This window comes from Pongo pygmaeus, chromosome 16 (genome assembly GCF_028885625.2).
Source record: "Pongo pygmaeus isolate AG05252 chromosome 16, NHGRI_mPonPyg2-v2.0_pri, whole genome shotgun sequence".
Lineage (NCBI taxonomy): Eukaryota > Metazoa > Chordata > Mammalia > Primates > Hominidae > Pongo > Pongo pygmaeus.
In genome coordinates this window covers 88,109,835-88,135,741 of record NC_072389.2, presented here as the reverse complement: position 1 = coordinate 88,135,741, position 25,907 = coordinate 88,109,835, and the positions used below count along the sequence as shown (strand labels likewise).

Below are 25,907 nucleotides of genomic sequence, written 5' to 3'. Positions count from 1 at the left end.
TCCCTGAAGGCTTTTCTCATTACCTGAGTATACTAGGAAGTATTGCCACCTCTTCTGCCACCTAAGCCAAATCCCATGAGCCACTCTTTTTTTTATTTATTTAATTTATTTATTTAGAGAGAGGGTCTCACTCTGTTGCCCTGGCTAGATTGCAGTGGCACGATCATAGTTTACTGTAACCTCGAACTTCTGGGCTCAAGTAATCCTCCTGCCTCAGCCTCCTAAGTAGCTGGGACTACAGGCAAGTGCCACTATGCTTGACTAATTTTTATTTTTTTATTTTTTATTTTTTTTGAGACAGAGTCTTGCTATGTTTCCCAGGCTGGTCTTGAACTCCTGGGCCTCCTTCCTCAGCCTCCGAAAATTCTGGGATTACAGGTGTGAGCCACCATGCTAAGCCCATTTTCTTTATGGAGAATAGTAATGCAAATAGTTAAGTACCAAGGATTAGCTTCAGTATAGACTGCGTTATTTTCTAGGGTTCAGAGGAGGGGCATATCCAGAGAATTGGTAGAATGAGCTCTTGAAAGTGATTGGGGTACCGCCTGGAATGAAATTCCTCCTAAGGGAGAAGAAACCAGGCATGACAGGGTAATCCAGTAGTCAAGCCTTAGTCTCAAGAGGGAGGAATGATGTGCTGCCTGTCGCTTGATTTGCCTTTTGGCCCAGCCCTATTGCTCCCCTGATTGAGACCTTTGGAAGGCAAGAGTAAAACCTGAAGAACTGACCTCTGTAAGACATTGGGTCACAGCAGTGCCTTTTTCCCTCTAAGAGAGTGAAGCACAAGGAAGGAGCATTTCCACTACTCCAGAAACTACTGCAGAGTTTGGGCACCCTGACAACCCTAGTGTTCAAGTATCCATGGCAAGTGTGAGCTCTTGGGCCCATGAGGAATTTCCACTAGGATGCCCAGATTAGTTGATAGACACATTTCAAATAAGGCCCCTTATGAACTGGTGGGGACAGAGAGCCAGTGTGATTTGGTGGTTATTATTAATCTGACTTCACTGGTAGTCATAGGCTGAGAAGCCTTGAAAAAATTGTTTGCATTAGTCTGTCTTATGAAGGCTTCTTCAAAGATGCTGTGTCAGCATGTTTGCTTTGTATTACAGTGGAATTCTTTAGTTTGTTGCTGATAAATCTAAAGAACGCTTGTTGAGAAAACACACCTGAGTACCCCTGATAGAGTAAAGGGGCTTCCCCTGAAAATACCTTATGACTCTTCTATTTGGGGTCAATTAAAAATGATAATCTTACCTCACAGTATTTTTGGGGTCTTTATTCAGAGAGTCACATATACAAGACTATCACATTCCATATTGTGGAAATCATCAACTTGAAATAACTTTCACATTATTTTCCTAACCTACATTTTACAACACTTTCTCTCTGGCTTTCTCAGAGCCAGAGAAATATTTCCCATGATGTGAGCTGAGATTATTTTACTCTGCTAGTGGTTAGATTTTGGCAGTGGTAGATGGTAAAAGTGGAAAATTCTTTGGGTAATGTGTTGAATGTTTTTTAATAAATAAATAAAGGCAGCAGTAGAGAAGCATGTGGTGCTGGGGATTGTTTTGCTTTCCAAAAAAATGAAGCAGACCAAAATCAAGGAACAGTTTTCTGAGCCTTTTTGAACATCTTCCAATGGGTATTTAAAAGACCAAACTTCATGTGAACCCCAATGTCAGGAGCCAGAGGGTAGACAGAAGAATGCAGCCAGGAGGAGGCTGGTTACACGCACTTGAATAAGGAAATGATTTGGTTGAGGACAGACCTGGCCAGGAGAATCAGTCTAAAGACTTCGCAATGAAAGCCACATTTTATTAGTCATTAGAGGATGTGGAGAAAAAAGATACAAGGAGACAAACCATGTGCTCTCCCCTTTGCTGCCAGTTCTTTTTTAAAGGTTCTGAAATGGTTTATTTTTACTAGTTGCTGTTATTAGCATCTCTAAAAGACTCAGAAACACTTAAAATACCCATGTAATTTGTGTCAAATAACATTTTAAGTAAACTTATTGATGCATAAGATGCACATAGAAAAGTATGCAAATCTTAAATGCACAGCTTGATTAATTTTCATAAACTGAACATATGCCAGTGTAACTAGTTCCCAGACCCAGAAACATAACCTTACAAACATCCCAAAAGCCAAGCTCCTTTCGAATTACTGCCACTGCACCCCTTCACCCTATTAAATTTACCTGATTTTAAGCTTTATATATAGAATGTGCTCTTGCGTTGGGCATTTTTCATTTAGCATTCTGTTTATGAGGTTCATCCATGTCATGGCACATGGTTGTGATTTGCTCATTCATGTTACTGTGTTGGGTGACTACCAGTTTATTTATCCACTCTTCTGTTGGTGGATATTTAAGTAATTTCCAGTATTTAACTATTATGAATATTGTCACTTTGAGTATTCTTATACATGTCTTTTGGTTAATATGTCTGTGCTTTCTGATGGAAGAGAAATTCCTGGGTCATAGAGTAGGCATATGCTCAAGCTTAGTCAGTGTACCACTTTATGCTTCCACCAGGGGTATCTGAAAGTTCCAGTTGCTCTATATCTTTGTCATACTTGTTTTTGCTTTCATTCGAGTCATTTTTGTGTGTATGGGGTAGTATATTACGTAGATTTTGCTGGTGACTAGAGAAGTGAAAGGTCCTTTTCATTTATATATTGACCATTGTTGTTTACTGATTTGTGGGATGCCTGTTAAGTCTTTACCCACTTATAGATTCTCTGCCTTTTTTGTATTGATTTATAGGCATTCTTTATATATTCTGCATAAAAGTCCCTGGATGGGTATATGTATTGCAAATATTTTCTCCTCTGTGAGTTATCTTTCTGCTGTCTAATGATGTCTCTTGATAAACAGAAGTTCTTAGTTTTAATGTAATCTAATATTTTTCACTTTTTTCTTTTACGACTAATGCTTTTTGTGTCTCGTTTAAGAAATCTGCTTATTCCAAAGTCATGGTGATATTCTATGTTGTTATTCCATAAGGTTTTTTTTGTTTTACTTATTGTATTTAGATCTGCAATCCATCTGACATTGGTTTTTGTAACAGATGTCAGGTGGGAGTCAATGTCAGTTATTTTTTTCAATCAGGTATCTGGTTGACTTAAAACCATTATCACATCCCCACTGTACTGCAGTGTCACCATTGCCATATATCAGTTTGTGTAGTTTACCTCTTCAATAATGGCAGCTCTTTAATTCAAAAGTTATAGTAGCTTGTGTCTAATAACTTTTCCTGGTAAAAATTATAATTTTTTTATTTTAAAAGATTACTTGTGATCTCAATGCTAGCATTCCTACAGTTTGTATTTTAGTTATTATTATTCTATTTTTATATCAACCTGTTTACATTGAATTACATATTCTACTTTATTTCTAAGTAGTCTTCAAAATTCAGTTTTTAAGATGTAGTCTCGCTCTGTTGCCCAGGTCTTGAACCTCCTGGGTTCAAGCAATTCTCCCACCTCAGCCTTCCGAGTAGCTGGGATTACAGGTGCCTGCCACCTTGCGGGCTAATTTTTGTATTTTTAGTAGAGATGGGGTTTTGCCATGTTGGCCAGGCTGGTCTTTAACTCCTGACTCCCAAAGTGCTGGGATTACATGCGTGAGCCACTGCACCCGGCCGATACTGTGCTTTTATAACATAAAATTAAAACCCATAACTACTGTAGTATAAAACCCCATTCATATTGAAAATGATATTAATACCAAAAATTCAACCTGTAGTTCTGGTTATGTCATTGATCTAATGTGAAGGTTGTATTTTTTCAGTCCACAGAACTGCTTTGAAAGTTGCTGCTTCTCACCAGGAAGTAATGTGTGCCCTGGAAAAGATAACTGGCTTGACTTGAAATGATTTGCATTTGCTTAAAAATCAGTTAACATTCTAATATTGTTACTTTTGCCTAATATTGTTACTTCAAGTAAGCTGTATCAGTGTCACAGTCAGTACCTGTGCCACATCAAGATGCAGACATAGGGCAATAGTCTCAAAAATCCCAAGCTTTTGAAGCTTGGGATTGGAATAAATACTCAGTAATAATGTGACTGCACTGTAAAAATGCTTCGGGAGCACTTACAATAAGAAAATGTGAGAAAATAGAATGTGGGATTTCTGTCTTCATCTCTGTCTCACCTGTGGTGCACAGCATGAGTTTATAAATGTTAGTGGTTACTAGACACTTAGTGAAGTAAATCTAAAAAGCACAGAAGATATATGACATATTCTTTCAGCAACTGTTTAGAGCCTGCGCTCAAGGAAATCATTGTGTAGTAGAGAGTAAGATTCTACAGGACCCTCCAAATTCCATAATTCCTGAATTGACTTTGTAGAAAATATTAACCTTTGGAAAAGTGATCATTGCAAATGGTAAAGGACACAGGAGTGGCATCGGGTGATGTAGGCCCACATCTAATTCCACGGTGGCCTGTGACTAGATCTGGAAATTAGGGTTTGGCAGTGTGACTAAGGTTCAACACAGCCTTCTTAAACTGAAGGCTAAGACTCCTCGCTCTCAGGACCTTGGTTAACCTCAAGAAACATTCCAGTTCCCTATCAGATAGGAATCCAAGACTCCCTCTGTGGACACCAGGCACCATGAAATCCAAGTCTGGCAATCCAGAGGTGAGACCGCAGTTTCAGTTTCTAGGGTCTAAATTGATTAATGCAAATGTAATCCATTTATAGTATAATCCCAGGTTCATTGCCCTGTGGTAATTCAAACAATGTGAGCATTTAAGGCACAGAAATAACAAAAAGTCTTTTTTTTAACTTCTGGTTATTTTTAAACATTTTTTTTTTTTTAAATCATCATAGATACTTACTTGGTAGGGGAGATACCAAGATCACAAAGTTGGTTTGCCAGGGCGAGGCTTATTCAGTACACTCCAGGTGTGCTGACCCCTGCGATTTCCCCAAATGTGGGAAGCTCGACTGCATACTTTGTGGTAGCGAGGAACTGTGTTCGTGCTCTCCCCTTCTCCCCTGACATAAATGATTTTTTTTTTCTTTGTTGAGACAGAGTCTCGCTCTGTCACCCAGGCTGGAGTGCAGTGGCACCAACTCGGCTCACTGCAAACTCCGCCTCCCGGGTTCATGCCATTCTCCTGCTTCAGCCTCCCAAGTAGCTGGGACTACAGGCACCCACCACCACCCCTGGCTAATTTTTTGTATTTTTAGTAGAGACAGGGTTTCACCATGTTAGCCAGGATGGTCTCGATTTCCTGACCTCGTGATCCGCCCGCCTTGGCCTCCCAAAGTGCTGGGATTACAGGCGTGAGCCACCGTGCCTGGCCCAAATGTATTTTTTAAAAAGAAAAAAAAATTGTTTTATCATCATAAAAATAGTACATTTGGTGAGACCATTTGTTTAAATATAGAAAAAATAAAATGAAAATGACCTTTAACCCCACTATCCAGACGTAACCACTATTGACATTCTGGAATATATCCTCCAGCTCTTTTTTTCTTTGCATAGATATTTTTTCTTATATATTTTATTTATGCATTTAAAGCTGTAATTTTAAAGTACACACATTTTAAGAGAGGAAAGATATACTTTTTTACAAACCCAAGTTAATTATAGAATATTTGCAAATTACAGAAATAAAGAAAAAGATAAAAACCAGGAGCTGACTGTAACAATCATTAACTTTTTAAAATTTTAAAGTATTTCAGACAATAAATAATATAATGAACATTCATGTACCTGCCATCCAGACTCAACTAATTTTCGTGTTTTTCTGTAATTGTACAACTCTTTTTATACCTGGTGAAATGTTAGCTAAGTCCCTTATCCCATCAACAACTCCCATATTCCCCAGCAGTACCACTTCTTGAAACTTGCTGTGTAATTTTGTCTTCCAATGCTTTAAAACTTATTTGTAATTTCAGTAGGTGTCTGTCAGCAATATATGTTTTTTTAGTTTTTAAACTTTGCATAATAGTATCATATTGTTCATTACCTTCTGTAACATGCTATTATTGTACTGTTTTATGTTTTACAAATTTTTTTCCTACGTTGATTCCATTGTATGAATTCATTATAATTTATTTTTTCAATCTTATGTTGGTGGATATTGAAGGGTGCTTTCGATTTTTTGCTGTGACCAACATGTTACCGTGAATACCTTTGAACATTTTTTTCCTTGTGCACATAGATGAGTTTTTCTAGGGGGTACTTCTTAACCCTGTCAAACTCCACCTTCTTTTCATAACAAATATTCTGATACCACTTTTACTACCCAGGAATGAAATTCAAAGATAAAATAATCTGCCTGCCTGCATAATTTTAAAAATATCAGTATAATACTTTAATGTAAGGGATAAATAAAAGGGAAGTGATTTACAATAAAATAACATGCATTTTAGTATATAAATGTTCCAGTTTGACTACATGAGTTAAGTCAGATATTTGTAGTCACCATGATTCTGTTACAGTCACAGATGTAGCTTGATACAGATGTATGGTATTGATGACTCATACGCCATGAGTGGCTGTCGATAAAATTCTGAACAGCTCGTTTTCAGAACAAGTTCATTCTTCCTTTGATTTATGTGGTAATTCCATTTCTGAAAATTCGGTGTATATTAAACTACAAAAAATTCTTTGTTATTAAAATGGAATTAGATTTAAACTCAGATTATTATGAACAGGTTTGTCCAGCAGAATATTCAAAAGCTGTACAAAGAGGGTAATTCTTGTACGGGAAGATATTTTCACACATGCAAAGCACTGGTCCCTGCTCACTATCTGCCAGTAGTAGGCCCCAATCAGAAACGCTCCCACCAGTCACTCACTAAATCACCTAGAGAGGGGTTGTATGGCTGTGGGTGATGTGCTGTTGGTACACAATTGTGCCTGTTCTCAACACTGCTCTGGGATATACAACTAGAAATCACATTGGTGAGTTGCACAGTCTAGTCATACTTTAATGAATATTGCAGCTTATTCTCCCTCATAGTTGTAACACTTTTTGTTCTTGTCTACAGTGCACAAGACCTACTTTCTCTGCACATAATTGCCAGCACATGGTTTCTTCAGACTTACACCAGTTGTATTGGTGTGAAATAGTATCTGGTTTTAATTTGCATTGACCTTATTATCAATGAGATTCTTTTTTTTTTAATGTTTTTTGACTGAGGCTTTCTTTTCTTTTAATGTCTTTTCTTGGACGATTTATATTCTTTGTCTAGATTCCTATTGGGTTGCCTTTTTTCCTTGATCTGTACGAGTTTACATATACTTACAACTTTTTGTTTCCTTTCAACATTGAAAGCCTCTCTTTGTAGCTTTTATCTTTGTAGGGTGTGTGTGTGTGTGTGTGTGTGTGTGTGTGTGTGTGTATAAATTTTAACTTTTATTTTCGATACAGGAGGTATGTGTGCAGATTTGTTACATGAGAGTATTGCATGATGCTGAGGTTTGGAGTACAGATTCTATCACTTTGGTAGTGAGCATAGTACCTGATAGGTAGTTTTTTATCCAACCTCCCTCCCCACTCTCTAGTAGTCCACAGCATCTGTTGTTCCCATATTTGTTTGGTATCTTTTGTTTTGAAGTTTTTAAAATAATATAGTGAGTCTTACAAATCTTCAGTCTTATGGTATCATATGATTTGTGCTTTCAGGTTTTATGTTTCACATTTAGGTCTTTGATCTATATGAAATTCCTTTTTCTAGATGGTGTATGACGCAGATGTAATTATATCATTTTTTCACATTTCATTGGCTAATTGTTTCAATGCTGTTTACCGAATAGGCCTGCCTGTCTGCCACTGTTGCCCCTTTGTCATTTCCACATTCCCACACGTGTTGGTCTTTTTCTGGGCTCTTCATTTTTTCCCATTGATCTGTTGTCTAACAGACCACTGTCACTACACTGCCTATTTATTTTTATCCCCTGAGGTTGTGCCACTTGCTCAAGAAGAGAGTTATGAACTGACCCTTAATATTTTCCTTTAATCTGATCCACGACTAACAGAAATAGCTCACAGTTCAAGGTGCCCTCCTCTAGTTTCACCTACTCATTCAGGTTTTCTTTAGTTTTCGGTTTCTTTGATCATTTCAATCAGGACCATTTGTAAACCTGTGCTGAAGTTGCCATTTCATCCAGAAGTGACTCTGTTTCCTAATTTTAATTGGAAATATTTAGGATTTAAAGGTAGAAGGAATTCAGTTATGATTTCCTGGTTGTGTAAAGCCGTATCTCTTCTTCCCCTTTTCTTTTTGTCTTAAAACAAATTTCCAGCATTGTTTTCAACTATACTAAGCATTTTGTGCTTCTGACTTGCTGAATCTTGTGTGTTTCCCCCATTTATTTAAATCATTTGAGTTGGAATGCAGCACATGTTAAAGGAGTATCACTTAAAACCATGTGTTACTGTATAAAATATACATTTAGGTAAATGGGACAAGATACAAAACTCATAAATGGATCTGATCCTGAATGTGAATTTATGCCTCATAAAGAAGTTATTACAACTTTCCTTGTAGTTAACAATATATACAAAAAAATTAAATATGCAATTTATGTCATACTCCAAAATAACTCTTAAATTTGATTAACAAATCTTGAATAAAACCGCTGCTGCTGTGACTGTTAGAACCACCACTGCCACTACTTCCATTTATTGCATAAAGTTAGAACTTTATAACATTCAAGTTCCTTGGATTCCAAATTGAACAAAACAAGAATGCATGTTGACTAAAGAAAAGAAAATGAATGGGATGGAAAAGTCTTTTCACTTGTGCCTTGTGCTCCACCCTGCAGCTGTCAATAATGATCCTGGTTTCTCACTTCGACATCCAATGGTGCCATTTCCACACCTCATCACTCCTTCCCATGTCCTCTGTGTGGTTATTTCCATACTCCTGAATGCCATTTTCTCCAGGAGGCCCGTAACCTTTTCGGTTTCTGTCTTCACATGAACAAAAAGTATACTTTTCCTATTATAAGATGTGTCACATTGTATCATAATTAACTGTTTATTTGCCTTTGTCCCTCACCAGTTTTTAAACTCTGTGAAGACGGCAACTGTGCTCAAGTGCACTCATTCATTGAGGAATCTATGAAGTGCCTATTTTGGTCCTTGCCATTAAAACTGAACTCATTGAAAGACTAACAGAAAGTTGAATAACTGTTTATCAATTATTTGAAAGCACAGCTTCCTGAGCTTTGAAACTTAGACGCCAAATGGAAAAAGCTCAAAAAGTTACTATAGAGAAAAAAATAGAAGCAAAATGAGAAGGGAAACTATAGTCTGGAGAGAAAAAAAATGTGAAAGAGTTCAAATGTTTATTACATAAAGAACTAATACAAATGATAAAAGTTATAAACCTAAAAGAAGAATAGACAACTGATTTGAACTAGTAATTTATCTGTCTAGTTGTCCATGCCAGGAATCTGGATTTTATTCTTGTTTCCTTCTTGTCCCTTCTTCCAGCTCCTAAAAAACCACCAAGACTTGGCAGCTCTACCTCAGTTCTCTCTAATTCCTCTGTAAGATCCCAATTTATGCTCCAAGAAAGGATCATAAGAAAGCCAGACCACCACCATTCTATTAGGAACAGACTGACCCAAATGGAGCTTCATTCTCACCAAGAAAATGATACAGTTGTGAGTGTGGGTAGATCCTTTTTGGGTAGATCCTCTGTAGGTTCTTTTTGTCCTGTTAGGGCACACCAAGAGATGATAAAATACTAGGCCCCACTCAGGCATTCTACTCTGTTTCCAAGCCCCAGATGGAATTTCTTCCACTATTTTAATCCTAGACCCCCACACTGAGAACCGCGTTATTCCCTTGATGAGAACCAAGCTCCATTGGGTCAGTCTGTTCCTAATTGAATGATGGTAGTCTGGCTGTCTCAGGATCCTTTCTTGGGGCATAAATTGGGACCTTACAGTGACACATTATAAAACTCTTAACTTGTTCAGGACACCGAGGGACAAGTTTCTACCTCTTCTCAAATACAAAGATAGTAAGCTAGCATATCTCCAGGAAAAAAAGAGTTTTCATTCTTTAGGTGTTACTTTTTCTTCTCATTTTACTGGGTAGTTTCTCTTCTGAGAAAAGGGCCCACAGATCTTGAAGTAATATGTGTAAGAACTATTATTACATCTGTAATCCCAGCACTTTGGGAGGCCAAGGAGGGCGGATTACTTGAAGTCAGGAGTTCAAGACCAGTCTGGCCAACATGGTGAAACCCCATCTCTACTAAAAATACAATTAGCCGGGCGTGATGGCAAGTGCCTGTAATCCCAACTATTTGGGAGGCTGAGATGGGAGAATCGCTGGAACCCCAGGAGCCAGAGGTTGCAGTGAGCTGACCTCGCGCCACAAGCACTCCAGTCTGGGCAACAGAGCGAGACTCCGTCTCAAAAACAAACAGACAAAAAACTATTATTAGCTCAGTCTGTTCCTATGAGAAGAAAAAAATTTATGACATAGTGATGTCATTGTTGCAAGATTTTTCCCTAAGGCCTACTATAACACCAAGAAGTTAAAGGGCAGTTGATTTAATGGACTTGTTTAGCATGATGGACAGACTTGACCCATCTTCTGAAAACCTTAGCTAAGCAATACTGATCCACTTTGGAGATGCTGGCCAAGCAGGCTTGGAAAAGGGTGACAAGAGTTATAAAGCGTGTGGATTCCCTGTTATTCTTTGTAGTTGAGTCAAAGAGCGCAGAATCTGAGTTTTGATGAAAGATGCAAAACCAAGGCATAAAATTGGAAACAGAGGATATGGGCTGCTTTGGTGTCCAAATGCAAGGGGGCCTAAAGCAGAAGATGGTCTTTCAAAACTAAGGGTTCTCTAGATTCCCACTACCTGGGGAACTTGTACTTAAAAAAAATCCTCATCTCTCTTCCAAAGTGATGTTCTCTCACAGGCATGAGGCTGTATGGATGTTCATGACATATGACTTGCATTTACTGCAAAGGTTTAAAGAGATCCATTAATTCAGCTTAAACAGGTTAACAGGAACAGGTTGATGGTTCTTGGGTGAAGAATGTTAAAGTCAGTTTGAAATAAAACTTTGGTGATTAAGAGACCATATTCTAATGTTTTTCCCACAAATTTTTAACATTCTAATAATGTTAGAATTAAATTGTAACAGTACAATGAAAGAGCACTTTACAAATCCAAATTTGCCTGAAGATGGTAATTCTGTTCCCTATCCAGACAGCTAACAGGCTCGCCCCCAGAAAGCAGTGTTAGTATTCACTAATGGTTTTACCATCTCCTGCTTGCCAGTGTAACCTCATCTTAGATTGATTAAACCTGTGCAACAGGGATTTGTTAAGAATAGGAAAAAAGTTTTCAACAGAAGGTGAATTCATCTCTCAAGCCTCACACAATTTTTTTCAGTCTCATATCATAAAAGATACTCTCCTTAATATTTGTTTCTGAAATTCTTTTTAAAGGGAAACATTTGGGACAGCCTAGAAAAAAAAATTTGGCTCAACAGTCTTTACAAAATACTGGTTTTTGATTATGAGGAATTTGAAGGGTATAGTATAAAGTCTAGCAAGGACCTATGTACCCAGTTGTCATTCCAGTCTGTAACATAGAGTTCACATGCCAATTTATTTAATTTTATTTGTTGTATAGAGAAAAATCAGGATCATAAAGGGCTTGGGTTTGATCATTTATCTTCAATCAGACAAAAGTACTGGTGTTTCTATAAAAACTAGAATTCTTGGCATCTAGTAAATTGCTTTAGCTCCATGTTCCTCAACCTGCTTTCTCTTTTATTTCTTGTAAATCACATGTACTTTTCTGATAAACATAAAAAAATACTGATGCCCTCTATAGTCCATGAAATGTGAAAGTAAATATAGTGACTAAAAACAGATCAATGGCACGCTAATTTTGAATTTTATTCCCCTATGCTATCACTCTTCCTACCCTGGGAATTCTGAAATGATTACACGGAGGGAACATACTTCTCATCCCCCAATTCCAGTTGAAAAATGCTTTAGCAAATGTGCTTTCTGTGAAGGAATTCTTTGTCCCTAATTGTTATAATTTTCACTAAAGTGACTGAAATGAAAATCACATGATTTAATTAGAAAAAAGAAGGACAAGAAGTTTATGGTTATTACAATAGTGTAAATTATGTGTGACAATAGAGAAGAAAAAGAAATATAAAAATGAAAATAGTGGCAATATTAGAATGGTGGGATTGTGGGTATAATGTCCTTTTTCAAGATTGTACTTGCTGATGTTATTTTTAAAAACAAAAAGTTGCTTCAGACTGTATTTTGTGTAAAGAACAAGTTGTGCATTTAATAATTGATAGAAAATCAAGAAATTCTCAAAAGAGATTTTAAAGTCACTTTATAGTGATTCATCTAGATCATCTTAATGGTCCTCCCTTTCCTAGATTTTAAAATTATATTTAAAAATAAGTAAAAATGTTGACATGTAGTACAGGTAGTGAAGTTTTTACTATCTTTGGAGCATTGCTTTTTCCATAAATTCTAATCTTAGCTATGAACATTGTGGTCTTGACTTTTTGTTTTTGGGAGAATTATAATCATGTTAGCAAATCTGGGCATATCTAAATAGCAAGAGTAGATTCGGTAATTGGAACAGCAAAATGTAAACCAGAAGTTCAAAGAGACAGTGTTTAAAATATACTGACCATCTGCAGCCTGCATCCGTGGTAATACAGAGGGAAGACCAGCATTTATCTTTTTTCATTGAAACCATGTGCTGTGTGTGCAGGAAGGAAATGCATGCTGGTCAGAGGTCAGAAGCAGGATGGATGAGGTTTGAAAGGGAATATTTACTATGGGGTTTTCCTAAACCCTTAGCCTCTTGGGAGATGTTATTTCTAGTAGACTTAGTGGAAACTTAGACCCAGATCTGTTACATCATAGTACCAATGGGAGATGTAAACAAGAAGCTATAGCCAGGTATCACTGTGTGTGCTGAGCTAAAATGTACAATAGTAAGAAATTTAGACTTTGACCAAAGAAGTACACTGGATGTACAGGAGGAATTTAACATCCTGGAAACTTTAGTCTGAAGAGGATCCCATGCACACGAAAGGTCTGTAAATCATGTCCTGTGCTGATTAGTTAAAGGAGCTAATGATACTTAATGTGAGGCAGAACAGAGTTAAAAGGATCTGACAAACGCTTTCAAAATCCAAAAGGTAGTTGGTGAAAGTGGAAGAAGCACCTTTTCTGTGAACCTTTGGAGAACTGAACTAAGAATGATGTGTGGAGATGGGGAAAGACAGATTTTAGAATAATGCAAGGAAGATTTTCTTAAAGTTGGAGCTATCTGTTAATGTAGTGAGGTGGTAAATTCTAGTGGATGTCAGAGGGTAGATGTTCAGGTGGATGTTAGAGGGAGGTTTCCATACTGTGTAGTCAGACAACACGAAACCTCTAAGTTATCCTCCAAGTTTGTGTACCTGAAGCCTCTGCTTCAGTTCCTCTCCACCAGTCTGGGATGTGTGATTCAGTGGCCTCCCGTCGCCCTGTACCTTTACATCAATTGGTCAACTAAGGACAGCAAAGTGATTTTCTTTGTTTCCTTTCCTCAACCCAAAAGCACAAAAATGGCCCGTGTGTGTGTGTGTGTTTCTCTCGCTCTCTCTATCTCACTCTCTCTCTTTTTCTCTCTCCTGTCCTATCCTTTCCTGTCCTTTTTGACAGGGTCTCAGTCTGTCACCCCGTCTTGAACTCCTGTTCTTAAGCGATCCTCCCACCTCAACCTCTCAAGTAGCTGGGACTATAGACAGGTGTGCACCATCATGCCTGGCTGATTTTTTTGTAGAAAGAAGTCTCACTATGTTGCCCAGGCTGGTCTTGAACTCCTGACCTCAAGTGATCCTCCTCGACTTCCCAAAGTGCTGGGATTGCAGGCATGAGCCACTGCACTGGCCCTTTGTATGTGTTTCTTAATTTGTTCTAAAATGTTGTCTACTTATACTCTGGGTGTGAGATTCAGTATGCCTCTTTATCACTCTTTTTTTTTTTTTTTTTTTTTTGAGGTGGAATCTCGCTCTGTCGCCCACACTGGAGTGCAGTGGCACGATCTTGGCTCACTGCATCCCCCTCCTCCCAGGTTCAAGCAATTCACCTGCCTCAGCCTCCCAAGTAGCTGGGACTACAGGCGCCCGCCACCATGCCTGGCTAATTTTTTGTATTTTTAGTAGAGATGGGGTTTCACCGTGTTAGCCGGGATAGTCTTGATCTCCTGACCTCGTGATCCGCCGGTCTCGGCCTCCCAAAGTGCTGAGATTGCAGGCGTGAGCCACTGCACCTGGCCCCTTATCACTCTTTCTAAGACATTCTTTTTGCTTTCATCTGCTCAAAGACAAATATGCAACCTTCAGAGTCTCATGCAATCATCAGCCAAAAGCCTGAAGTGAGTGTATGGCAGGGGGAAGGGGTTGACTAGGATTCTCTTCTAAAATAGAGGGAGTATGGAGGGTGGCTTAGGGTAACATACTACATAGCAACATCACATTTTAAGTTTCTAAATTCCCTTTACTCGTATGCAGATGGATTTGGCAGAAGATTATTTCAGTAGAGACCCATCTTCATCAAATTAATATATTTTTAAAAACCAACTAAGTGTTAGAAACAATCAGTGTTTTCAGACAAATATATCTGGAAGTGATCATTTCTGTGGTCGAAGTAGCTATGCATTAGCCCAATCTGATATAATAGGATTTGTACATGTGGGAAACAAAAGGCAGAATTTCTGTATTTTGACAGCAATCAAATGGTATCCAGGTATACAAAAAAAAAAAAACACAGTGCAGGTCTGCCTCATTTCTTGCAACATTTTAGAAGCATTTGGCTCTGTGACACATATACTGGGTTGATGCTGCTGTTTTTCTAACATAAATTCAGAATTTATCATCCCTTATTGACTGTATGGATCTTTTCTTCCTACAGGAATAGGAGGCCTTCAAGATTTTGTGCTGAAATCTGCAACACTGTGTAGCCTGCCATCCTGCCCACCATTTATACCACTCAACTTCGAAGCCACTCCTATTGTGAGAGTTGCTGTTGAACCGAAACATCCAAGTAAGATAAACTTATTTTTAAAAGCATATGTTTATTATACTTTTAAAGCATACGCATGTATTTAGTATTTGATTCCTCATGACTTGTTTCAGCAGTATATAATGAATTTTCATTGAGGTCTATAGTAGAAGCAACTCTTCAAACGGCATCTATCCTGTCTTAGGAATATGCCATGGTTACAGGTACCTTTGCTGTCCAGGGAGACTGCATCTTCTTGATGGCAAAGACGAGGTCATCTCTACATCCCCCACAACCCTGGCATGGGATTGTAGCTTAGCAAAGCTCATGTTTATTTATCTATTTATGTATTTTTTTGAGGCGGAGTCTCACTGTGTTGCGCAGGCTGGAGTGCACTGGCGTGATCTCGACTCAACCTCTCCTGCCTGGGTTCAAGCGATTCTCCTGCCTCAGCCTCCTGAATAGCTGGGATTACAGGCATCCACCACCACACTTGGCTAATTTTTGTATTTTTAGTAGAGACGAGGTTTCGCCAGTTGGCCAGGCTGGTCTTGAACTCCTGACCGCAGGTCATCTGCCTGCCTCGGGCTCCCAAAGTGCTAGGGTTACAGGCGTGAGCCACCATGCCCAGCCAAAGCTCGTGTTTTATGTGACTTCTTCTTAGTTGGAATCTTATCTCAAGCTCGTTAGTTCAGAATCCATCATTTGCCTCTTCCCTCTAGGTTTGACAGATTATCTGCACACTGAGAATTTCCTGTCTGTTTAGAAACCACTTTCTGCACCTTTCCTGCTGGCCACCTGACATTCACATACGCCTGACCATATAATAACAACTCCTTAGTCTTTGGCTTATAGTATTTGCCTAGTCAATCCTTTTTTACTTTTGTTTTTCACGTCCCATGACTATTGCTAATCCTGAATCACTGTGACTCTGCTATTCCAGTGCTAGTGATTGTCAGTGAAGAATCTCCAGACCATGCTTTAAGGAAACCAAAGAACAAATGGTAAAATGGCAGTTTTCTGTTGAGGTGTATAATGGCCTCATTGCTCCTGAACATATGTATCCCTCCTCTCCCTGTAGCTAAGCCTTCTGAACTCATTGCTCTCTCAAGTTCTAAGACATACCCCTAGCCGTTAAGGATCCCTGGATCCCCAGAGCAGATACTTGGAGGACTGGACCTCTGACCTTTGGAGCCAGCCCTAGTAAATAGCCATCTGCCTTCAGCCTCGAGATAGGAATTTTTTGTGGGCCGTCACTGTGGATTGACACAGTGCCTCGGTTGCTGCACGGATTTATCCCATTCTGTGTAAAACATGCTTCCTCTTTTAGGCTTGTCCAGATCCTGGCCTTTCATGATTTTGTTCTTTTATTCTACTCACTAGGCTGGCTCTAACCCCTGTCTACCGTGTTCAATCCTAAGAAATACATACAAGAAAGCTCAGTTTTATTTAAGTTGTGATGTTTGAGTTTGGCAACCATGGCTTATTCTTAGATGTTTCTACTATTTATTTGTATCCTCTTTCTTACTTAGTTTTTCTCTGTTGCATTTGCACATACATTTTAAAAATAGGAAAAAATAATTTAAGCCATAATTTTACTTGTTTGTTTATTTATTTTGAGACACGATCTGTCACCCAGGCTGGAGTGCAGTGGCTCAGTCACAATCACGAGTCACTGCAGCCTTGACCTCCTGGGCTCACGAGATCCTCCTGCCTCAGCCTCCCAAGTAGCTGGGACCACAGACATATGTCACCACACCCAGCTAATTTTTTTTATTATTTGTAGATGGGTTCTCCCCAAGTCGCCCAGACTGGTCCTAAACTCCTGAGCTTAAGCAGTCCTCTCACCTCAGCCTCTTAGAGTGCTGGGATTACAGGTGTGAGCCACTGTGCCTGGCCTAAGATGTGATATTTTAATAATAGAAATTTATAATTTTTAAAAGGCTCTGTTGTGGTTATGTGCTAGTCTGTGGTCTCTGTTATGGAAGCTAAGTAAAAGCCCAACCCTAAAGAACCAGCTTCTTTGAAGGACTGGCTACATGAGATGAAGGATTCTAGTACCTAGTGTATTTCCTGTCCTATAGCTGACTCATAGTAAGATTAAGTTCCTTTCCTTTCCGTAAATGAGATAGTCTAATAAATAGAATTATTCAAGATTATCAATTTGGAGGCCAAAGTGTACTTCCTCATGTGTTTACATTAAATTTATCTGAACTTTGTAAAAAATAAACTAAAATGGTTAGAAGGGGCACATAATTTTCTTCATAATTTTAAAAGGAGTATTGCTGTTTTCTTCCCTTTAAGTATATTGTTTTTACTGGATTTACCATGCATTTATTGACTGTGTTACTGAAGCAGCCCATTTGATTTTTCAGTGTCTGAATTTTGTACTCTTTGTTTTGCCTTCTTGGTGTTTTTACATTGTCCACATGTTATTTTACATTCAGAATGTCTGAGGAAACTTCCCTTCCTTCTTCCTATGAGCTTTCAGAGGATATTTATTGTCCGTTTACTCTTTGCCCTAGTAACTTATGCTCATCCTTATTTTGGGGCAGTGACCCCTTTATTCATAGATTACATGTCTGATGACTATTGGGATATTTCACTCTCTTAAAAGACTTTGCAGTAATACCGCCTCTGAGAGGCACTGGACACATTCATTGTTTTTCTTGAATAGACCACATATCCCCATGTCCTCTCTTTTTTTTTTTTATTGTGACAACTAGATTAATCTAGAAGACAACAGTTTGCTTCTTTTCTTTCAGGGAGAAGCAAATCATGAGCATTTGTTCTTCCACTTTTCTTTCTCTAATTTCCCAAGTGGGGGTCAAAATGTCATGGCAGCCACCCTCTACTTCATGCCCACAGGTCAACTACAAACTCAACACAGAGAACTACAAATGTTCCAAAGCAATTATTATTTTCTTCATTATAATTGATCCTTACCGTATGCCACACACTGTACTAAGGATTTTACATTGATTATCTCATTTAATCCTCCCAAAAGCCCTGTTTATTAGGATACTCTTTTTATTCTCATCTTCACATGAGGGAAACTGAAGCTTAGAGAAGTTAATTAATTTGCCCAAGGCCATACAGTTAGGAAGCAGTGAAGTCAGGATTCAGATCTCTGCCTCAGAGACAGTGCTGGATCTTCACTTGTGGGAATCCAAGAAATCCTGTTTATCTGAGATCAGAGTAATTTGTTTCTAGAATTGTTTTATCCTTTATCCATATTAGTTAAAAAAAATTTTTTGATACCTATGCTTATATAGATATATGAATTTTTGTGCTGTTTTATATACATTATGAAATGCAAAATAGAAATTATTTAAAAATTAAGATGAAAATCAAATACCTAATTTTATTTGTATTTGATGAAGGTACCTACAGTATGTACATATAAGTATATATAATATTGATTTGTGATTGTGGCTTATAATTATTTTAGTTATCTAATACTATGTAACATATTACTTCAAAATTTAGTGGCTTGAAACAACACTTATTTTTCATAGTTCCCTTGGCCTGGAATTTGGAAGGGTTCAGCATCGTGTCTCTCAAGTAGTGGTAGTCATACATCACCTTGGGCGGTAGCCATCTGAAGGTTTAACTGTACTTCCAAACATGGGCTCACAAGTTGGTGCTGGCTGGGGAATCTCAGTTCCTCTCCACATGACTGAGTGTCCTGCATGGTGATTGGCTGCAGCCAGCATTGCAAAACACTAAGGCAGAAGCTATAATGCCTTTTGTGAACTAGCCTTGGGAATCACACATCATCCTTTCCACAGTGTTCTGTTGGTCACACAGGCCAGCCATGACTCACTGTTGGAGAGAGCTGCACAGGAATATGAATATCAGGAGGCAAGGATGATTGGAGCCAACTTGGAGGCTGGCTACCACAATAATGCTTCCTTTTTTTTGAAGGTCTTGCCTGAACACTTTGTGATATAGCCATTCCGAGGTCGGCTTCTAGGTTCCATTTGTTAAAACACTTGATTTTAATGACCATTATCACTGGAAAAGGCACCTCACAAAGTTGCATAGTCCGAAGGGAAGAATGATTCATTGGCTTCCTTTAGTAAATCACGGAATCCATTTTAGATTCCCATTTTCCCAATTACTAAAAGGTTTTGGTAAGATGTAGATAGTGAACATCTAGTTTTCCTGATGGCAGTCCATTTTTCTTACACTAATTAGAAGATTTGTTAATTCTTATATCTTTATTGAACTATCCATTTGGTGATTTTAAGAACAGGTTAAGAAAATCACCTTCCAAATTTTAAGAGGTTTTTGTACATTATACATGAGGTATTTATGTTATCTTTGGCAACCAAATGACTGTCAGCGGCAACATTTTCAAACACCTAATTTCAAAATGTTGTCTCCATGTTTCAAATTTCTTTTGAAAAAAAAAAAACTTTTCTTATTGTTAAACTGTTACCTTTATTTTACCTTGAAGAGACAGATTTAAGAGTGTATATATTTTTTCAAAAATATTTGTTGGGATCTCATCTTGGTGATAACCATTGTTTTTACTTTATAATTTGTTTGATGGAGAGCTGACAAAAAGCTTTGCCATTTCTTTTTTTATTATTCCCATGTGCTTATGTTATTAGTATTATAGTATTATCAGTGATATCTTTGCAGGAATGCTTTTAAGCCAGGTTTAAAATTCTGTGAAGGCTTAGTTAATACTAGATATTATCTGTAAATCCACTTAATTAGACAAAAGAAAATTACAGTATGCCAAAAAGGAACAAATGAAGGTGCCTCTGTCAACCCTGGACACAGTGAAATCCCACTTCCCGTCTTCGCTTGGGATTCTTTGCATTGCGTATGTGGCTTTTGATCACCTCACCTACAAGGGTGCTGGCATCCATCCGCAGAGCATGGGCTCTCTGGCTGGCTGCCCAGCTTCTAAACCAGGTTCTGCCACTTAGTTAGTCTGGGACTTTGAACACAAGTTTATTAGTTTCTCTATACCTGTTTCCTCATCTATAAGATGAGAACAATAATCATACCACCTCATCATTAATGAGCTCATATATGTAAAGTGCTTTTCTGGCACATTGGTAGTGCTATGAAATGTTAGTTATTATTAGAACTTTATTTCAAAAATAAATAGGTATAGAAATTCTAATATTCCTGCTCCCAGTTAATCAATTTTATAAGGCATGTTGAAAATCATTGCATTGCAGAAAGTTCCTGTGATTTTGTTTGTTTGAGATGCTGAAAACCAAGCATTGAGGAATTGCTAAGTCTTTTCTTCAAATGTAGAATTGAAACAAGCCTGCATAAAAACATCTTCAAGACCAAGGTTTCTGCTAAGGCAGCTGCAAGAGACTTCCTTGGACCTGCCTTGAGGGAGCAGTAGCAGTTGAGTATGTGGAAAGGGGGTGAAAAAGTAGCTAAACCCAAGATGTAGGTCACAGTCCCCATCCCTACTCTCAACTCCCAGGAACTGTAGGGAAAAAGCAATTATATATGAAAAACACATGCAGAACACAATGCAGAAGATGCCTTTAGCTCACTAGATAAAGTAGCTAGCTAGGGTATTCTAAAACCCAAGTTCTATCAAGCAGTTTCACAAATAATTATTTTTAATATGAGGCTCTGGTACAGTTTCTTGAATATCATATTAAATGTTTCTTTTGCTTATTTGTTGATTTTATAGGTGATGTTTGAGGAAATGCTCTGTTTCATTTCTAGGTATATAATGTATGCATTTGTTACAAGAATTAGGTGAATTCACAAATAGAAAGATGGTAGCTTATATCTGCAGAGTATTTGAAGAAGTAATATAGATCAGCTTTGGGAGTCTTGATCATAAGCTTGCGGGTGTGTCATGTTTGCTATCTATACAAAAAAATTACTAGAAGATAATGTAATTTTCTTCACATCACTACACTATCTGGAAGAAAAATAAATTGTTGTTTTAAGAGTTTATTTCAATGTAATTTTCCCTTCAGTAGCCAGAGCCATTGTCTTTGAATTGTGTTAGTTCTTATATCCTATTTAATCTATTTCATTTTGTTAACCTAGGTGAAATGCCTCAGCTCGTAAAAGGAATGAAACTGTTAAACCAGGCTGATCCCTGTGTCCAGATTTTAATTCAGGAAACGGGAGAGCACGTTTTAGTCACAGCAGGAGAAGTCCACCTTCAGCGATGCCTGGATGACTTAAAAGAAAGGTTAGGTGAAAATGATAGCGATGGAGAAATGATAGCTCTCAATCAATGGGATGTTTTAGTGTTTCCTAAACCAGTTGAACTTAGACTGTGGCTTATTTTTGGAGAAAAATGAAATGCCCTCAATTCAGACATGAACAATTATTCAATTGTAGACTTAATTTTTAATAACTGAAAAATGGCATTCACCGCCTACACTTGAATAATTTTGCATTTTTAGTTTAAGTCATAAAACGTTTTTCTGTATATGTATTTTACGTTAAGCATGTACACAAAACACACAAAATACCAGGACAACAAAACAAAATATTATTTTATAAATGTTGGCTATGTAATTAGGATAGACTTCTTCTCTTATTGATGTGGTCTTTACAATGTAAACCTTCTGGAAATCTTTATGTTTTTCTATAAAGATGATATGTATTATAAAATGGGCATCCCAAATATTTATAACAGGCATTTTTCTTCTTTGTTCCAAAGATAATGTATGTTTATTGCAGAAATTAGGAAAATACAGAAGAAGAAAAAGAATCATTCAGGTACCATGCAGAAATAACCACCATTACATTCAGATTCATAAATCTGCACTGTTGTATGCATATTCAAATATACACAAATAGCTATATACACAGTTCTGATTATTTGGTTAAGATAAACTTCTGGAAGTATTATAGCTAGCTCAAAAAGTGTGCATATTTTTAAGGATTATGGTCCATATTTTCCTCAAGAAAGACTGTTCTAATTTACATTATAACTAGCAATAAATATTTGAACATGCCTCTCCTCAGACTTTTGCCAACTTTGCAGTTTATCATTTTCTAAAAATTTCACCAGTCTTGAAGACAAATGAAAGATATTCATGATTAATATACATTTCTGTGCTTACTAGTAGAAAAAATTATAAATTGCCCGGTAATGGCCTTCCTTCTTTTTGTTTTTAAAATTTCTGGGACTATAATCATAATCATAACTAAAATGATAATTATAAATGATTGATATAATTATATATTAAATATTATATAACAGTCACTGTGTTAAGCACTATTTATCTCACTTAATCTTTATACCACAGTAAAATTGGTGGTAGTAGTAACTATACAACAACACCTGGTACTAATAATAGAATAAGAATGCTGCTGGCCAGGTGCGGTGGCTCACGCCTCTAATCCCAGCACTTTGGGAGGCCAAGGCGGGCAGATCACAAGGTCAGGAGATCGAGACCATCCTGGCCAACATGGTGAAACTCCCTCTGTACTAAAAATACAAAAATTAGCTGGATGTGGTGGTGTGTGCCTGTAATCCCAGCTACTCAGGAGGCTGAGGCAGGAGAATCGCTTGACCCGGGAGGCGGAGACTGTGGTGAGCTGAGATCGCGCCACTGTACTCTAGCCTGGCGACAGAGCAAGACTCTGTCTCAAAAAAATAGAATAACTGCTGCTGTATTTATGTGGGATTTTGTAGAAGCTTCTACCAGATTCCAGAAACTAGACCACTACCTCATAATGTATTCAGAAATTTATTTCAGGTGGGTTATGTTGGTTAAAATGTAAAAGGCAAAACCATGAAGTGTTTAGAAGATAGTATAAGAGAATATCTTCAAGACCTCAGGGTGGCAAAAAGCTTCTTAGTAGAATATTAAGAGCACTAATGACAAAGGAAAAGCTTGATCATCAAAAGACACTATTAAGATAATAAGAAGGCTGACCACAGGGTTAGAGAAGACCTTTATACCACTTGTAACAGACAAGAGACTTATATCCCCAATATAGAAGGAATTCCTACAAATAAATGAGAAGAGCAGCAATCCAATAGAAAAACTGTACGAAGACTTGAAGAGGTACTTCATTTATTTATTTATTTATTTATTTTTTGAGAAAAGGCACTCCCATTGCTCAGGCTGGAATGCAGTGGTGCACACTCAGCTTACTACAACCTCCGCTTCCTGGGCTCAGGCAATTCTCCTGCCTCAGCCTCCTGAGTAGCTGGGACTACAGGTGTGCGCCACCACGCCCAGCTAACTTTTGTATTTTCAGTAGATACGGTGTTTCACCATCTTGGCCAGGCTGTTCTCAAACTCCTAACCTCAAGTGATCCAACCTCCTTGGCTTCCCAAAGTGCTGGGATTATAGGCATGAGCCACCGTACCTGGCCTTCATAGCAACAAAATTTTAGTAGCCAAAAGTTGGAAACAACTCAAACATTTAAATGGATAGATAAGTAAATAATGGCGTATTCATACAATGGAATTCTATAGAATGATCTCAGTGAACAAAACTACAGCTATATAAAACATAGGTGAATCTCACAATATAATGTTGAGCAAAAGAAGCCACTTCACTTCCCCCAAAAACTGTTTGTTTGTATTTATATGAAGTTCAAAACATAGTGCCCTGGGTTGGGTAACACAGCAAGACCTCATCTCTAAAAAAATAAAAATAAATTAGTCAGGCAGGTGGTGCATGCCTGTAATACCAGCTACTCAGGAAGCTGAGGCAAGAGGGTTGCTTGAGCCCAAGAGCTCGAGGCTGCAGTGAGCAATAATCACACCACTGCACTTCAGCCTGGGTGACAGAGCAAGACCATGTTTTTAAAAAAGAACAAAAAGAAGTGCAGTCCAAACTGAACTGTGGAGTATAAGGGGTTACATGGTTAGGTGATTTAAAAAAAAAAAAGGAGGATATTACAATAAAAATCAGGATAGCAGTTACCTTCATACTTAATGGCATTGGGGCCCTCTGAGGGCTAAGAATGTTCTGTTTCTTGACTATACCATGTAGTTTACATGGGTGTTCACTTTGAGGTAAGTTATCATAGATCAGTAGATTTTTGTTTTGTGCACTGTTCTGTATGGCTATTACATTTCACAATTATGCTTACATTAAGAATGTGTATAATGTTATAGAATTTTTTTAGTTCTCATAGGACAGAGCCTACCCTTTGGTAGTATATAATCTTTTTCAACTTCTACACACATTTTCAGGAAAGGATTATGTCCAGGAATGGGAGACAAGGAGACTATCTGTTGTCTCCAGGCCAGAGAAACTGTCAGAATTCTTAGCATCCAGATCTCAAGGTAGTAATAATCAGAGCAGGAAGCCACAGGAAATTGCCACGATGTAGCCTGAGCCTACCGCACCTTTTTTAGTGTAAACACAGGCTCTGCATTGCTAGGACTTAAAGAACCTTTGGTCCTGAGGTGCTTTGTAAGTGTGGCAACCATCACACACTTCCTTCCACAGCTTGGAGTGGTTTTAATTAATCATATAAATGATTACTACAGGAGACTTCTTGGGAGCCTCAGAAATTAGAAGGACTAAAGTGGCTCATAGCTCTTTTAACTATGTTACAGGAATAAGAGGGCAGTGTCGTAGATGTGTTCTCTCTCATAGTTTCAGTAGCTTTGTAGTTGATTTTCTTGAGTGTTCTAAGTATATGAGCATATTTTTCTCTATGTAATGATAATTTTAGAAATATTTTCCTATTCCTAAGATTTTTAAGTGGATTTTTTCTTAAAATCAAGAATAGGTATTGAATCTTATTGAATGCCAATTTAGTGTATTTAAAAGTGGCTACATAGATTATTTGACATTTTTAATATATTATTTTAACAGATCTAATACAAATTAATTTTCATATAACCTATAATACAAACTTCGTAGTGTTGTAGTAAATTATTCCTTTAATGTACTGAGTAACTTCATTTTTCAGTATAGCATAATGACTGAGAGTGTGAATTCTGAAGTCAGACCTAAATTTGAATCCTAGCTTCTCCATTTACAGACTATTTGGAGAAGTTACTTAATTTTTCTTATCTGGTTTTCTCTTCTACAAAATTAGATAGTACTAGTGCCTACTAAAGAAATACTACATGTAAAACACTTAACACAGTGCCTCATACATAATAAGTTTTTTTTTAGTGCACATACCTGCATATCCATAGTTTTTGTTATTTTATCTTAGATTTTATATCTGAATTCTTAGGTAAGATTGAACTACAGTTTTGTGTATGTATACTGTCTTTGTCAGGTTTGAATATCAAAGTAGTTTTAAAAACATACAATGTCAGGTCCATCTTGTTGTATATCCTGTGAATATACAAAAAGATTGTAAATATACAATATACAACAATATCAAACTTGATATTATGTGGGAAAAGGGGCTTTCTGAACTTGGTGGCAGACTGGGGCTCAAGACCTATGATGTCCAGAAGAGTAGCTTCTACCCACATGCAGCTGTTTAAAATCAAATGCAATTAAAAATTTAATTCCTCAGTTTTACTAGCCACATTTCAAATGCTTAGTAGCTATATGTGTCTATTTAAATTTAAATAAAATTAAAAATTTATTCAGCTGTAGTAGCCACATTTCAAGGGCTCAGCAATCACAGTAAACATATAGAACATTTCCACCATTGCAGAAAGTTCTTTTGGAAAGTGCTGCTCTAGACAAACTCATGGATCATGCTAGCCTTGCTATAAGCCTCATTATCAAAGCCAAATACATTGTGAAGATTTGACTAGCTATCCTGAGGTTCTGTGATTCTATGTCTATTTAGAGTTTTAATCATTGAGCTTTTCTTCTCCACACTCTTAGATGGGCAAATACTGTTTTAAAGCATTCATATTTCATATATTAAAACATTTATTTTCTGTTCAAAACATTCTTATCTAAATGGGTG

The 25,907-nt window shown here is 37.5% G+C and overlaps 1 protein-coding gene and 1 non-coding gene across 6 annotated transcripts in view; both read left to right on the top strand.

Annotated features, from left to right (window-relative positions):
* The window catches only part of EFL1 (elongation factor like GTPase 1), a 131,878-nt gene that overhangs the window by 83,610 nt on the left and 22,361 nt on the right, over window positions 1-25,907 (top strand). For all 5 annotated transcript variants that reach the window (XM_054451673.2, XM_063652823.1, XM_054451674.2 and 2 more), the window contains 2 exons: window positions 14,951-15,082; window positions 21,086-21,233. In XM_054451673.2, coding sequence (XP_054307648.1) covers window positions 14,951-15,082; window positions 21,086-21,233 — 280 coding nt within the window. The remainder of the gene's footprint in view (window positions 1-14,950; window positions 15,083-21,085; window positions 21,234-25,907) is intronic.
* On the top strand, window positions 4,842-5,004 carry LOC129014805 (U1 spliceosomal RNA). Its single transcript, XR_008494343.1, has one exon. It is a non-coding gene; the product is annotated as a U1 spliceosomal RNA (small nuclear RNA).